This window comes from Leptinotarsa decemlineata, unplaced genomic scaffold (assembly GCF_025532065.1).
Source record: "Leptinotarsa decemlineata unplaced genomic scaffold, Ldec_3_MD MMD2_tig00078422_RagTag_RagTag, whole genome shotgun sequence".
NCBI classification, from domain to species: domain Eukaryota; kingdom Metazoa; phylum Arthropoda; class Insecta; order Coleoptera; family Chrysomelidae; genus Leptinotarsa; species Leptinotarsa decemlineata.
The window spans coordinates 22,736,012-22,753,235 of NW_027412747.1; the positions used below are offsets into that span (position 1 = coordinate 22,736,012).

The 17,224-nt window shown below is 34.0% G+C and overlaps 1 protein-coding gene across 2 annotated transcripts in view; it reads left to right on the plus strand.

Annotated features, from left to right (window-relative positions):
- Positions 1-5,548: 5,548 nt before the first annotated feature.
- Positions 5,549-17,224, plus strand: part of LOC111510450 (aromatic amino acid aminotransferase DDB_G0287711) — a 28,080-nt gene continuing 16,404 nt past the window's right edge. The window contains exons 1-2 of one of the 2 annotated variants that reach the window (XM_074186361.1): positions 5,549-5,686; positions 5,744-5,854. In XM_074186361.1, coding sequence (XP_074042462.1) covers positions 5,665-5,686; positions 5,744-5,854 — 133 coding nt within the window. In that variant the 5' untranslated portion in view covers positions 5,549-5,664. Of the gene's footprint in view, positions 5,687-5,743; positions 5,855-8,754; positions 8,896-17,224 lie in introns of those variants that run through there. The other variant, XM_074186362.1, reaches the window with a different exon arrangement.

Consider the following 17,224-nt stretch of genomic DNA (forward strand, 5'->3'; position numbering starts at 1 on the left):
CGGGTTTCACATCATCAATTGCTCATGAAATTATTCATGATGCTCATGGCATTTCGATGAGCCTCCAATATCTCCTGAAACATAGCTTAGTGAGAGAAAATTATTTGTAAAAAACGAAGAAATCAAATCATTTATATTTAATGCAACTTCCGGGGAACCTCAAGGTTCAAACTTGGGCCCACTATTATTTCTTCTGTTCGCTAATAACTTTTCTGATAGTATCAACTCTAAAAAACTACGTTTTGCTGATGATATGAAGATTTTCAGGGAAATTGAAGGCTACTCTGATTGTATATCATTACAGAACGATAGCACTGAGTTACATGGTTGGTGTCAGAAAAATGAACTATAATTAAACATAGGCAAGACTATGACTTTTGCAAGGAAATCCTCCATTTATTTCAAAATTGTGGTCTCATGAAACCTTTTGAATATATAAACTATACATTCACTACACATGAATATTAATATACTCTTAATGAAATAAGATCACAAATTCAAACAGTATCATCGACCCAAGTGTATGTCTTTTCCTTTTATATTCTTCAGTTTTCGTCTGAAAGTAGAAAAGGGTATGTCGAAGTAGTTCATATCTACTTTATTGACATTCCTAATGGTGTTTAATATGAAAGGTGTCATTCAACCTAGTACCAGAGCTATTAATTTCAAAGTCAATATAAGACACGAGCTCTAGAGTAAAAACTTCACCAGCTAGCAACTTGAACAAAAAGCATAATTCAGTTTCAATTATTCTGTACACAAGAGTACACATGGATTCCTAATTCGTATGCAAATCTAAAAACTTCCAGCATATTGATAAGTGTGGTAGTAAGGGTTCCATACCACCGACGCATATTCCAAGTTTCAACTGACAAATGATGAAATATTACCACGTGATGGTGTGAAAAATAATATCATTTTTCACTTATATTTATCAGTAATTGACTCTCCTCAGAAGTTGTTGGTTTCTCATCAAAAAATCTCTCAAATCTCGAATACCAAACTTCACAATTCCCATAAAGTCGCCCCGCGAAAGATTCTCATCTGGAATAATTAGCCCACAGTTCCTAATTAGGTCTTGATAAAATAAAATCAACATTCTTCATAACGCTCATTCATCAGATGACGTGATATCCGCTCATTTCGAAAACTGCCGAGAGAAATAACTCCATCACGATTTCGAATCATCATTCGAGGTGCTTTTTTAAAGTAACATCCACCGTTGGAATAAGAACGATAATTTCCGATAACTTTGGAAATGAGACGCGAATCGAAAACTGATTTCAATTCCACTGCTGAAAATTCATTAACATCTTTTAATTTGCACTCTTAGATTTTAATCGTCTTCATTGCGTTAACTGATTATTGCCCGATTTAGCTTTTTCGAAGCGACTTCTGCTGTTTCAGAGGATTCGCCTGCGTGGAATTAGATTCTAACGAACTTACTTTGATTATATTAATAGCAGGAATATCTCCATATTGAACCAAAATAGTATGTTTTCGGTGTAACTTCTCGTATATATAAATCAGTCAACTTTTCGAGGGGTTTTGGACATTGGACAATACTAGTCTGATAACACTTTATAGTAATGTTCACTGAATATTTTACAAAGCGACAACACGTGTTTCGCTATGATATAGCTTCCTCAGGCGTACTCATACTGTGAAGAATAGCTTCCTCGGACGTGTTCATACTTGCAAAACCACAACACGGTTTCGTTACATAATAGCTTCCAAAGGCGTGTACATGCCATAAAGAATAGCTTTCTGAGGCGTGTTCATACTTGCAAAACGCAACACGTGTTTCGATGCATAATAGCTTCCAAAGGCGTGTTCATGCTATAAAGAATAGCTTCCTCAGGCGTGTTCTTACTATGGAGAATAGCTTTCTCAGACATGTTTATACTAAAAAACCGCTATAGCTTTCTCATTCATGTTCATTGCGATAACTGGTTATTGCCCGATTTAGCTTTTTCGAAGCGCGACTCGTTTTCTCAACATGTTTATATGACTTCTGAAGTTTCAGAGGATTCGCGTGTGTAGAATTAGATTCTAACGAACTTAGTTTGAATATAGTATGTCGAATTCAATTGCAGTAATATCTCCATATTGAATCAAAATAGTATGTTGACAGTGTAACTTCTCGTATATATAAATCAATCAACTTTTCAAGGGAAACAGTAATACACTATTTATGTAATGGCATCGGTCAACACTTGATGAATCTATTGAATTCTTGATGAATAATGATGATTTTTCACTGAACAGTTTACGAAACCGCAACACGTGTTTTGCTACATAATAGCTTCCAAAGGCGTGTTTATGATATAAAGAATAGCTTACTCAGGCGTGTTCATACTATGGAGAATAGCTTTCTCAGACGTGTTTATACTAAAAAACCGCAATAGCTTCTTCATTCATGCTCACACTATGGCGAAAAGCTTCCTAAGTCTTGTTCATGTCATTACGTATAGCTGTCTCAGAAAAGTTTATACTGAAAAAACCGCAATAGCTTTCAGAAGCATGTTCATATCATGAAGAAAACTTCCTGAGAAGTGTTCATACCTTCAAAACCGCAACACGTGTTCCGCTATATAATAGCTTCATCAGGCGTGTTCGTACTATGAAGAATAGCTTCCTTAGACGTGTTCATACTGGAAAAACCGTAATAGATTTCTCATTCGAGTTCATATTATGAAGAGTAACTTCCTTAAACGTGTTCATACTGAAAAAACCGCAACAGCGTACTCAGGCGTGTTCATACTATGAAATTCCTCAAGCGTGTACATACTATGAAGTTTCTCAGGCGTGTAAATACTATGAAGAATAGCTCCCTCAGTCGTGTTCGTGACATTACGTATAGCTTCCTCAGACGAGTTTATACTGAAAAAAACGCGATAGGTTTGACGTGTTCACACCTTCAAAACCGTAACAATAGCTTCATCAGGCGTGTTGGTACTATGGAGAATAACTTCCTTACGCGTGTTCATGTTGGAAAAACCGTAATAGATGCCTCATTCGTGTTCATGTTACGGAGAGTAGCTTCCTCAAACGTGTTCATACTGAAAAAATCGCAACAGCGTCCTCAGTCGTGTACATACTATGAAGTTCCTCAGGCTTGTGCATACTATGAAGACTAGCTTCCTCAGTCGTGTTCATGCTATTAAGAATAGCTTCCTTAGACGAGTTCATACCAAGAAGATTTCTCAGACATGTTCATATTGGGAAGATTAGCTTCCTGAATCGAGTTCATACCTTCAAAACTACAACACATATTTCGATATAAGTGTTCATACACTTAAAATAGCTTCCTCAGTGGTGTTCATACTTACAAACCGCAACACGCTATGATATAGCTTCCTCAGGCGTGTTTATACCATGAAGGATAGCTTCCTCATACGTGTTCATATTCGCAAAACCGCAACACCTGTTTCGTTATGCAGTAGCTTCCTCAGACGTATTCACAGTATGAACACGTCTGAGAAAGCTATTCTCAAGCATAGATTGAACACAACTGGGGAAGGAATTGTATAGCGAAACACAAGTTGCGGTATATATACTTTTGGATGTGACGCTTCCTTCAATAAAAAACCACCGAAGGGATTTTTTATCGGTTTTCACATTTTCGCGTAGTTCATGAGTGTATGTGGTAGTTGGAATAGAAGTATAAACTTTGAACCACAAGAGTTAGACGGAGAACATTCTAGACTGTTCTAGAATGTTTCACAATGACCTGGAAAGTTTAGGAATGTTCCAGAATATTCCCAAACATTCAATTCAATAGTTATATTTTTTATAAAAAGCACATTTTTTAAACAACCGTGTAGATCATACATACGAAAACATAAAGAATTGCATATAGTGAAAAGCAGTTCCTTCTCAACATGAATAATCTCATTTACGAACATTCCACAATATTCCAGAATGTTCCGGTATATCGTGAAATGTAGAATGCTCTCGAATATTGAATGTTTTGTACGGTGTTTTGAAATGCGAAACTCCCAGCCTCATATGTTCAAAAACATGCGCCGGCAGCATTAAACAATACAACATTTACTTTGACGGTGTTATTATATTCAATATACGTTTCTCAATTATGGGTAATTCACCTAATACCAACTTTGAGCGTTTCCAATATATGGATGTCTCGCCATCTATAGGGCAGTAGACGAAAAACAATATTTCCAAGTGAGTAAAAATACTCAACTTCATTACCAATAGTAGTATACTATTCGGAACGGTCTCCAAAAATGAAATTCAAAGCAATTATTCAATACTCCATCTACCAGATGGCACTTCAGTTGTTGAACTTTCCCAAAATGAAAAATATTTGTTAATAAGGATTGAATTTTATTGAAAAAGTGATATTTATGAAACGATTTCTGGAAAACAGTTTGCAACTGACGAAACCTACTTTTATTCCGCTAGAAAGATCTAGTACTGCGATGAAAAGCATATAAACTTGATTTTACTCGATTGACAGACCACAGAAAGCGATAAATGATGTTTCTCACATACTATTCAATAAAAATAGAGTATAAATATAATAAATACAATTATCTCTATTGCATTATCCACTTTTTTTATCGGAATGATCTCAGTATTCGATTTTTAATATCTTTACTTCAGTATAAAATCTTATTATCGAAAGTAAATTTTAAGGTTTATTGCTCAAATTAGAGAAACGTCGTAGAGATATAGCTAAACTATTGAAATGTTATTGAGAGGAATGGAAAATGTAATAAAACAGCACACATACCTAATAATATGTGGTGTACCTCAAGGAACAGTGCTAGACCCAGTGTTCTAAATGAATTTTCTCGAAAAACTGAAGACGATATAATCAACTCGGCATTCGAAACTGTGTTTTTATGTGTTTTTTGCATCTATTCTACGAACTTATGAATATTTTATGAAATGTCTCTACGAAATATTTTCAAAATGGGTTTAACATATTTAATATTTTGTTTGAAAATTATAAAATTATTTCCAGCGTGCTCAATGACGAGTACGAGGAGGAAAAAGAAGTGAAAATTTTACATAGACATAAGGTCATCAATAATTATAGAACATATTCAGTTTGACAAATGACATATGTAGTAACCACAATACGTAAAAATTATTCAAGGTGAGCAAAGAACTATTCAATTGGGATTTTGAGAAATGTTGATTTTCAATTGGGTAATTTAGTCGTCTATGTAAAGAAATATTCAATTGTATTTGTGTATTCAAACAAAGGGGATTGTTATGTAAAATAGACGAAGAAATTCAATTGCAATTTACAATTGAATTATTTACACGAAATACGTCTCCATTTCTGATTCATCAGTCACGTATATGCAGCTTTGACAAATCTCACCATTTGAAAAATAGCCACGGCAAAATAGGTCTTTTAGCCGCCCTATATAATATTATTTCTTGACCCGAGTTTGATGTTTCTTTCAAAGTTGCAAAAAGCATTTTATTCGTATTTTTTCGATTACTTTCTCAGTAGGTACATTTGTGCCGGTAAGTATTTAATAACTTAAGCTTGTGTTGTGAATTTTATCTGTTAGCCGATATTTTAATTCATTCCAGTGTTTTTGGAACATTGTAATTTTACGTTGAAACTATGAATGTTACACCAAGGTTGACCATTTGACATCGAGCGTCTCAAACAAAAACATGGATAATGAACTAACTACAGGTTTGTTAATAGTTTTTAATTAATTTCTGATCTGAAACTAAACAAAAATTCAAACAGATCACAAAATTTCAAGAACAGAAAAAAGTGATACTAACGAGGAACTTCCATACTTCAACTTTATCAGTAATGTATCTGCAAGAAGATTGCCATCATTGACCAGGGAATTGGGTGAGATAATTTCTATTAATTACAAAAGTCGATTTCAAATATAGTATCAAAAATGGAGATTCACACTATTGTTATATGTGACAATTGAAGCCCCAAGCGTGGAAGATACATCCCATGTACCAATTCTCTGACAGATGAGACAATGAGTTTCTGAATGCTACTCTTACATTTCAGAACAACTCAATTATACAAATTTTGACCTGATTTTAATGACCGTCAGACTTTCAAGTGCAACTTTATCTCCTTTTCCAAGCTCTGTTGTTCCTATTATTTTTGTAATGGTTTCATGTACAAATTGAAATGACTCGTATAAACACCCTTGTGTCCTAGCACCAATGAAGAATTTGAAGTTGAATTTGAATTTAACAACATTCGGTTTGTTAGGTTAGGACGGTTAGGACGTTTGTAAATATTATGGCCTAATAGAAGCAAATATCCAATTCAGTATTAATCACAATGCCGCGAGCAAGAAGATGAAATGCTTAACAACGAAGCTATGGGCTTGTTTCATGATTTTTGGTTTATAGTTCACTTTATAGAAATTTCAAATTTAAAAACAGTGCAATTTGTTTCATCTCTCTAAGTACCGTAGTTTTCTCGTAATCAATGATTAAAAATCGAATGTGGTAGAGTGGTGACGTCACGGCCCTATTCCCGCTTCTTGTTCGATTGATCAATAGGAACAATAGAAATAATCAAGTTTGTTTGAAGGTGGTTGACAATGTTTCGTGATGTATTTCATCAGTTCGGACTTCCATTGTCTAATAATAACATAAATTGATTTGAAATTGCTGAAAAATTTTAAAAAGATTAACCGAAAACAACAATTTTATTCGAACAAAAAAACTGAAATTACTAAAAAATAACATAAAACCAAACAACAACCAAAAAATAAAAATTGAAACAATAATAAAAGCTGAAATTTAAAAATTATTATTAACAAAAAACGAAAAAAAAAATTAAAAGATTTAAAACCAAGTTATGTCACGACGTTTCGATTGTTAGTATCCACAATCGTCTTCGGGTTATAACTGGACTTATTCCTCCGAGATCCGGCTATTTATAGGCCATCCGAGTGCTTCCACCTATCCCTTTTTCTCTCTCTCCGCTCCATAGGTTTTTAGCGAGAGATGACCGTTTGGCGGGAGTTGGTCGTCTTTCGTTTGATTAGAGGTTTCCATATGTTACGTATCTCTACACTAGCTTGACTTAAATGCGTTGTTGGACAACATATACGCGGCTTCTTTGAATGTTCTCCTAAACCAATGTTCCCCTCTGTGAATGATCTCAGCTTGGGATCACTCGATGTTGATGGGTCCAAACATGTTCTGATATTCCTGATTTGCTGGTTTCTCCTTGCTGTGTATGTTTCTTCTGCTCAGCAATGCAAACTGTCAATGGTCTCTTAGTTTCACTGATGTATGATTCTCCGCACTCGCAGGGTATCCGGTAAATACAATTCTTGGAATCGCAGTCCGCGTTTGGTGGCCTGGTTTTTGTGAAGCTACAGATAGTGTTCCCAGATCTGAAGCAGGTCTTGATGTTATACTTGGACCTAATCCTTCTTATCCTTTCCCATAATCCTCTAATGTAGGGAAGTACAAGTACTGGTTGTGAAGCCTACACAACCAGTACTTCTACCACCATATTAATATTCAAATATATCTCTTAAACACTTTTAAAACATACACAAACTGAACTCGATGGAAAAACGAATTGTTCCCACGCGAGCTGTCAGCTAAGAAAAAGTTGAAACTCAATGTTTCAAAAACAAGCAGAATGGTCGTTTTTTTTTAAAGAATGAAGCCAGCAAACAAATAAATATACAATAATAAGATCGCTCGAATCCACGAATTAAGCATAAAAATGGACAATAATATTTGCCTTGATAACTGATATAGTACAAGTTATATCTAAATAGAATTAAACGAGCTGTATTTTCTAATGGTTTTCGAATGCTCATGAACCCTAATCAAATAAGTCAATCATGCATTCATGCCACCCGCCAAAAGTTAAGAAATTCAACGTTACTGGTATATTAGCCATATTGTCATCCAGTCAGCCAGCGCCCTCTGTAGTGTATGCAACAATGTGCTCTTTCTAATGTTAATGGTTTCCACAAACTTCGTATTTTGTTAAAATAATTTCAAAATGAATGTTGAGCCTAGTTTTATTAAAGCTGACTCCCGTCAAATTACCAAGAGTCGATTTTGAAATGATCGATGAATTTTACTTGAAAAATTTGCAATTTTTACCGAAATGAAGAATGAAAAATTGAAACGGTAGGTGGTATATTTAGTAGGTCCCTTTTATTTATATGACATTTATTTCAGACTTTGTCTTTTATCGAAGGATTGAAAGTTTTGATTTAATTTTTATTTTATCTCGGCCAAGGAGCAGTATGAAGAAGTCGCACGAGAGGGGTGCAGTGATCAGTGTTGCCACTACCCTTTTTGCATTAAATCTACTATTTTGTTCTTTGAATTATTTTGAATTATTGTTCACGAGTTGAAATTTCGTCAGTTTACTTTCTAGACTGATTATCAAATCACCACTGTTTTTCTGACAGCAAATGAACTGCTAGGAAAATCACCTGACGGCACTGAACGTGTTATTATGACTTGACTTCATACTTTACAAACAAGTCAATGTAACTCAGCTAATAATTTGACACATCTATGGCCATACAAGGTTCACCGGTTTAGCTAGTTCCGAAATAAATATGTATTATTTAGTGAAACCTGGCAACAAACAGTAAGTTCATTTGAATTTCATGAACGACACCAATGATATTGTTCCACAAAAGTTTTTGGTGTAATTAATTATTATGAAAATTGATAAGAGTATTTTAACATATAAATTAAGTGAAGTGAAAAGCAATTGTTGGTAGTTTCATAAATGGTGCAATAGTGTAGGTAGTTCCTTTTCAAAAATGGCTGGAGTTGACGGTACCGAAGGAATCGATTCTGAAGGAATCAACTACTCTCATTTTATCAGCACCGTTTCATCAAAAAGGGAAGAGGAATTATTATGGGAATTAGGTAATTTTTTTCTCAACCAACAAGTTTTTATGGAATATTATGTAGTGTTGTTTCAAAAGTTTTGTCAGTCTTTATAAATCTACTCCAAACTGTAATACATCAGTGATTACCCCCGTCTCACGAACCGTTCGTGATGGGTCAGTCTCCACCAGGGTCATCAAATCCTCATCCTGGATTACTGTAGGTCGACCATTTAGGGGCTCATCTTCGAGGCTCGAATAGAGCGTTCATTAACACTATCATTGCCAAATGCTTGGTTGATTTTTCGAGTAGAACAGGAGCCACATAAAATTTGCGCCTCAATTGCTGGGAAGAAAATGTCAGTTGAAATGTAATTTATTCATTTATTTATTTTTATTTATTTACAGCTTTGGCAACTCAACAGAACGAAAGTTCCAATTACAGAAATTACAAGATTCATCATTACATTCAAAGAGTTGAGCTAGATCAAACTGAAGATAATTATTTAAAAATAGAAATAGAATAGAATATCTATTGTATTACAGTTTGTTTTTTTATACAGTGGGTCCTAAATAAGGAGAGATAGTATGGATAGACCGGTAACAAAAAGTGATGCAAATTCTCAGTGTTACTATCTCCATTCGGAACTGCAGTTTGGAACTGCAGTTCCAAATTACGTCGGCCTTTAAACCCGAATTGAGATAGTAACACTTAAAATCTCGGCTGTGAAAGCCTTAACCAATTTATCAGATACACATTTGCTTGTATTGGGTTAAATTAGGAAAAAGTTACCCATTCCAGAGCTATAATTTTGACAAACTTGATTTCGTCAACTCAGCCCAACAATGTATTGTTTCTAAAAATTCAACGGGGAGCTTGATGCCCTTTTTTCATATTGAAAAATATTTGTTTATAACTATCCACAAATCAATTCGCTAAATAAAGCTTTTTGCTGTCAACTGGTCTAGTAATCCAATGATTTATTTCTAAAAAGGTTGATTGGGTAAAATAATCCATTATTTTCGGAAAAACAAATGCTTTCTTGCTAATCTCTTGGATTTTAATTGAATTTTTGACAAAAACTTTCGCGAGTTTCATGTTATTTGTGTAGTGTTGGTCTGAAATATTTCGATACTATATTTTATTTCATCATATATCTAAATTGTCTGATGTTTCCTAAGATGAGTAATATTTTCATCACGGAAAATCTCTTTTGGGAACCTTGAAGAAGTATTCGATTAAATACGAAACGTTGACAACGAAACACATTAAATTACAGTTACAGTTTTATCAACCTAAAACTTCAGGTTTCCATCTTCAAAACTGACGAAATTCAATACAATCCTGATTCCTTATTCCCATTCTTTATGGTTATTTACGCTATACAAAGAACCTACCTGCATATTTCAAGATTCTAGGTTCAGTAGCTTTGGCTGTAAGAGTGGGCAACAGCTAGTAATTTATATTTTAATTTGAAAATTACAGTAACTGAAAAAATATGCCTACTGCACTAAACAATAAATAGAAATTCGCAAAACTAACACAACCGTCAACGACGTCTGTCCGCGTTTGGGTTGCGTTCTCGGAGATGTCGCTTCATTGCTTAGACCGCCCCTCCACCCCCGCACATCTTCCGTCGTCTTACAGTAGACGCGACTCATAATGGCTTACTACGTTGCACCAAGTGATAACTTTCAAACGATTCGTCCAAATTACTTGGTGCAAAAAACGTTTATCTATATTAAATTCTTGAAATGACAATCTGAAGCCGCCCCTGACCGATAGGCCAGCCGACTCATCGAACAAACAAATGACCTCACCTCAAAAGAATGCTGTCGGGAATCCCCGGTAACATTCTAGTACCGAAACGGCTACAGAATTCTAGAAAGGACCTTTACCGATATAAGCCCCAAGAGGGCAGTTCAGAAAGTGAATCGAGAGGCTAAACAAGAAATTCAAATAGTGGAAATAAATTAGGCGTTAGTTGCTAAGTGTTGTAATTAAGAAATTAGTTTGTGATTATTGAAATATTGTTGGAAATGAATTTGTTCAAGAAATACACCCATCCTCACAATCTTTCACATTTATATTAGTATAGATAGATTGTCAAATGCAATAACGTTCTTCCTGTCGTTGTTATTATTCGTTATCAGAATATCGAGCATGACGAAATCAACATCGAAACGGAACCATATGACGTACATCGATTGAAATTTCATCATTTTCTGATGCAACAAATCTGAACGATTCAATAGCTTAGAAGTGGCGACTATTTGTCTATTTGAAATATCCGTTTTAACCCTACCACTCAAAACCATAAGGAAGGGTTACGACTTTGGCGGTCTACGTATGTATATATGTTTTTGTTTACGTTTGTTTTACCGTAGCGCTGAACTATTGACATGATATTGTGAATGAATACTATTATAGGCTGGATGAATTGGGGGGCTACATTTTATACGAACAAAATCAGTTTGACATTCAACAAATCACTCATCAGCGTAAACAAATTTATTCTGATTGTTTTATTTTTCAAGTGTCACCAAAGGAAAAAGTCTAAAGGCGATAAATCTGGTGACTGGCTGGCCATTCGATGGGGCCTCTCCTTCCAATCTACCGTCCAGGAAACCGGTCATCTAAAAACTCTCTTACCGGAGCAACATAGTGAGGAGGTGCTCCATCTTGCTGGAAATGAAGCCGATCATCATTATGATTTTGGTCATTTTCAATTATTTCTGTTATGAGAGGATCAATTGTATCTTCAAGCATGTTCAGGTAGACCTCATCAGTTAAATTCCCAGGAATAAAAAGTGGCCCTACGAAATGACTACCTAGTATGCCACACCAGACATTGCTTTTTTGAGGGTACTGGGTATGGACCTCTCGGAATAAGTGTGGGTTACTGTCATCCCAGTAACGGCAATTATGCCTATTCACAGCTCCATTAAAAAAAAGTACTCTCATCGGAAAAGCACTTGTTGAATGATAGGTGCGGATCATCAATTAGTAGCTGGCTCAGTTGTTCACAAAATTGCAGCCTTATATCAGGATTATCTTCATTGAGTTCCTGTACTAATTTAATTTTGTACGGATGAAATTTATAGGCTTTTAATATCCGTATTATGGACGAACGGGAGACACCTGAGGCTACAGCAAGCTGACGGGTACTTTGAGTATGATCCAATTCAACATGTCCCAAAACAGCGACTTCCACTGCTTCATTTCTGATCGGTTTCCGTGGCTGGTGTTTCACATTACAGACAGATCCGGTATCGACAAACTTTTGGACTAACTTGGCAACGTACGAATCATTCACATTTTTCCCGGAATGACTGTTATTAAAGAAGCGAGCAGTAAGTCTAACACAACTATTATGTTAATAATAAAGTTTAACAATTTCAACTCGTTCAGGAATGGAATAAACTATTTTTACAGTAAAGTTGAAATAATTTCAAAAGCAACCGAACTGAATTAATGAACGTTTGCCTACATTCTTTTTGTACACTTATCTGCTGTTGTTATTTGAACCAAAAAACGCACGAGAGAAATTGAGGGATGTAGCAGTGATAAAACTGCCGTTTTTTCCGCATTTTCATTAACACCAAAAATATCGAGTAAATGTTCTTGCTTTTTTTATAACTATTCAGGTAAATACAACAAATTAGGTATCATTGGAAAAATAGTTTTATGCCCTTTCAAATGATATATCACTCGACCCCACTTTCCATTTAAAATTTTAGGGTTGTTACTCACCCTCGCTAGAGGGTTGAAGGCACAGGTAGAATCATCCAATTCAGCCCAGGAGGAGTTGATAATCAGCTACCTATAGTACATAATTATATTCCTTTTGTTTCTTCGCTTTTTTCCTTTTTCTTCTCTAGTCTTCTGAAGTTCTTCATCATCTATTTAGACGTTTCTTGTGAACCAGACAACGTATCACTTTCAAAATATAATTTAAAGCATATTCGGACATTCTCTACCCAACTGAAATATTTTCAATAATGCTGTGTTGCCACTTCCATTAGAAAGTAGCAGCAACATTGATTTTTCAAATGGAACACCCTGTATCTACAACAATTAAACAATCTGGAATCTGGAATCTACCACAATTAAATGACAACTTTACTTGATATACATATTTGTTACAGTTTTCGAAATATGAATTAATTTCAATTTTTTTCTTAGGAAATCATGACCTTTAAAAATACTGATATCTTTGAGTTGAAGAATACTATGATACGAAATTTGATTTGGAGTTTGATGAGGCTTCCCACACTTCAGCATAATCTCCATTACTTCAATACAGAGCGGTAAAAAAATGCAGTGTTCTCGTTTGTTCGAAAAAGTGACTGAAAGTTGATTATTTCAAATGAATCCTGTGTTACAAATTCAGAAAGCTGTTAACATTTGCTTCCTTTTTATATATATCATGCGTATATCTAACTAGTCAAGTTTTGGACTTCAGAATGGTATTTGTATTCGGTATTTTGCAAGCAAGCCGTGATTACTATTCGACAGTAACGTTGTGATATTCTTTTAATAGTATTGACATTGTCACTTCAGAAGTTTCAAAACCTTCAAAACGATTAAACAATACTATTCAAATGAAGTTCTTAGGAATTTGTTCATTATTTTTGGGCAGTGTGATGAAATTATCAGCAGAAAGTTCCATAAAAGGTCTCCGAATTTACCGCTAATGAACCTCAAGAAATGTGTGCGAGTTTAGAACACTTTCAATATATTTGGGTAAACTTTGAATAACACGAAAGAACCTGAAAGTGAAAATATTGATATGAATGATTATGAAGAAGTAAAACAATCTTGTGAAATATTTCAAAATATGTTCGACTCGCTGGCCGTTCACTTCCAAGCACTTCAGATTGCAGGTATTGACTGCTTTCGACATAGCAGATCTGATTTCATTGGGATCCAAATCTTCAAATGTTTGGGTAATACTTTCTATCAATTCATCTCTCGAACGCTCGGGTGTTTTTTAAACTATTTCTTTGGACATTTTCCACAGAAAAAATCTAATGGATTGAAATCGGGTGTTCTCGCTGGACAATTCCATGGTCGCAAGGACCTAATCCACCGATATAGTCCTTATTTTGGTAGGTGTTCGCCTTTGGAAAGTGCATGGGTGACTTATCGGTGTCCGACCATTTGATAATTTCTGTCGACAATTCAAATCGTGAGGCATCCACTTTTCTAGCTCTTTGACATTTCCAATACGTTTTAAACCTTCAAAATCGCATGGTTACTGACGCCCAGTTCTTTCACTCTCCCAGACACCGTTTGTGATGGATTACTGTAGGTCGACCACTTTGGGGATCATCTTCAAGGCTGAAATCTCTGGAAAGGAATTTTGCAAAGCAACGTCAAACACATTAACACATGAATTTTTTGCTAACCATTGTTATGAATTTGGATAAATATTCCATCTACTGATAATTGAAGGTTTATTTATGCAAATTTTGTAATTTTGTTTATAATTCTGTCACTATAATCGATTTCACAACACAAATTTTATTATTTATCATCAAGAGATTCGAAGAAGAGCTAATTCAGTTTTGTTTGTTGTGAAATCAATGAGGCACATTATGGTATCTTATATGTTTTTTGGATATTTTTTTTATAAAAATAATAAATGGAAAGTTTCGAAAAGAAATAAGGTACAGCTGAAAACTGTATAATTTTTTTCTGGCCAGAATTTGGATAAATAAGTGATTCCTGTAGAAAATTACCAAACTATATTCAAAACACACCTTACTTTCGAATGATCATTGGATTTCGTTCAGTCTTCTCAATGATTCACATTTTTCCATCGAACGCTCGACCATTCCAAAAAAAAAGTCAACCTTCGAGGGTCATAGAAATATTTTTCTCTAAAATTAAGGAAAACATTTCAAAATGTTATATGTATATATGCTATATGTATATATACATATTATATGTATAAAAAATAAAAGTGATTCCAGAATCCAAAGTGGAGATGCTTCTTCTTCAGGTCCCCTCTGTATGACAAAACGAATAAAGGACTCATGAGTCAACACAAGACATGGTTAATATCACGGCAAATACAGATTTTATCTATCTATTATATATTTTCAATATTTTTTGTGATGAATTCATACAATTTCCAAAACATTTTTCTCGGTTCTTGAAAATAGACGTATAGGAACTATTTGAAATTTAATTTTCATAATTCGTAAATTCAATGTTTGAAAATATAAACTTTTGGAAATATAAAATATATAAAATATAAAAAATGGAAAATATAAACTTTTGGAAATATAAAATATATAAAATATAAAAAATGGAAAATATAAACTTTTGGATGACTTATCTCTTAGTAATTTTTTCGAGTTGAAATTAATTTTATATTAATAAATTGATGTTTGTAGCCGTTACTACGTGGTAGAAGATCATCAAGAAAAATATGAAATAAAACTTTCAATGTTTTCGTTACTTGTACAAGTGGTAAAAAAACATAAGGCATTTCATTGCCTTATATAACATCTAACGCAGTCGTACACGACCGAAGCCAGAGATTAACGAGGTTTCTTTCATTAACGTACGACTCACACCGCAACTTCACTCTCTTCAGGTGAAATGGCAAGCTATTATTACAGCCTGCTCAGAAAACAAGGCTACAACCCTAATTGTTGATGTTGAAGGCACCTGAAAGAGAAAAACGAGTAGAAATAGCACAATATTTCATTAGTTTGTAACTGACATTCAATCGACATTAATATATACCAAATACAAACAAAAGACGATAGGCTCGAATCTTTTATTGATATTTTCATCCGATCCATAACAATTCATATTCCTCAACATGTTATCGAAATTATTTTGAAAACATTTGGTAGTATCACTGACGTTGAACAAATTTTGCATCACTCTTATGACTTGTAATAAACAAGTTACTTCATTATTCACTTGCATAACAAATAGTCATTCATCAAATTAATATACTTGATTTTTTTTCAAATATTAGTAGATCGATTCAGATTCCTCTGTAGAAAGTTGACAAGTAACCTTCTGACCATCATGGTGGCAAATTAGTTTTCAAAATCCATGAGAAAAATAATTATTTCTACATCGGATGTGTGGATATTCGGCAAAATGTTTGTACAGCACCTATCACTAGTTCAAAACAAAAACTATTTCATCATTATATCGAAACTTGGGTGCCGAATGATTTTGATCAACCATATTAGGCATAACATGCAAAGATATGATGATCCCTTGGAAAACCGTGAAAATAAAACCACATCAAAACGTTAGAAATCTGTCAAAATATATGATTGCAATTTTGACATATTGATTGGTGTCATTATTTGAGAAATAGATAAAAATGAATTAATCATATAGTTTAAAAATGAAAAACTATTATCATAAAAAGAAATTGTCTGTGGAATAACAACACTTACTGATTAGGATCTTTTTCAGTCTTGATTTAAAAATGTGAACATTGGTGGATGACTTTATATGATCATCAAGAATATTATAGAGCTTACAATCAATACAATAAAAATGTCTTTGATACAGAGATGTGCGATGAAAATCAGGCTGCTAGAGATTTCTAAGACGGGTGTTATAGCAATGATTGTTATCTATTTCAAACTTATTTTTGTTCTTATATATATATATATATATATATATATATATATATATATATATATATATATATATATATATATATATATATAAGTTTTCAAGTAACTTGGCACATTTGATTCTACCAAGAGCGGTACTTATCAGAAATACGCGACGGACTGTGGCTGCTCATCGTTTTGAGGTTCAACTCAGTACAATTCGAACTTTAATGTCTATCAGGTGAACTGCGGTTATGTGGAATGAACCTCCTGGGAACGTTTTTCCAACGTTTGTCCTTAAAATGAAAAGTTCCTGAGGATGTCAGCTTATCGGTTAGCTCATGCTATTCAATTTTCTCAGAAGTTCTGGTCATGAGGTGTGTGACAACGATTTGATACAGCTGCTCCAAAGGAAACAATCGAGAGGAGTTAAATCTGGTGGACGAGTATCATACCCAACCAGCAAAGTTGTTTTATAATTCCATGGTGTTGCAACAGTTTTATTTTATTAGTATTTCATAACTACTTCCAAAATGCTAATTGATTGTATTATATGTTCGGTGAACACAATACAGTTGTAGGCAATAAAAGTGTTTTATAAATTTGTCATAGAAATGTTTATGAAATAAAATTAAAAAACCATTATAAAATAGTCGGGGAATTATCACAAAAACGTTTTTACAACTAACTTATAAAACTTATTTTCCTATAAAAGTGAATTGTTTTGTAGTAGTTTTATAACACTTTTCTGCGAGATTTTATGATAG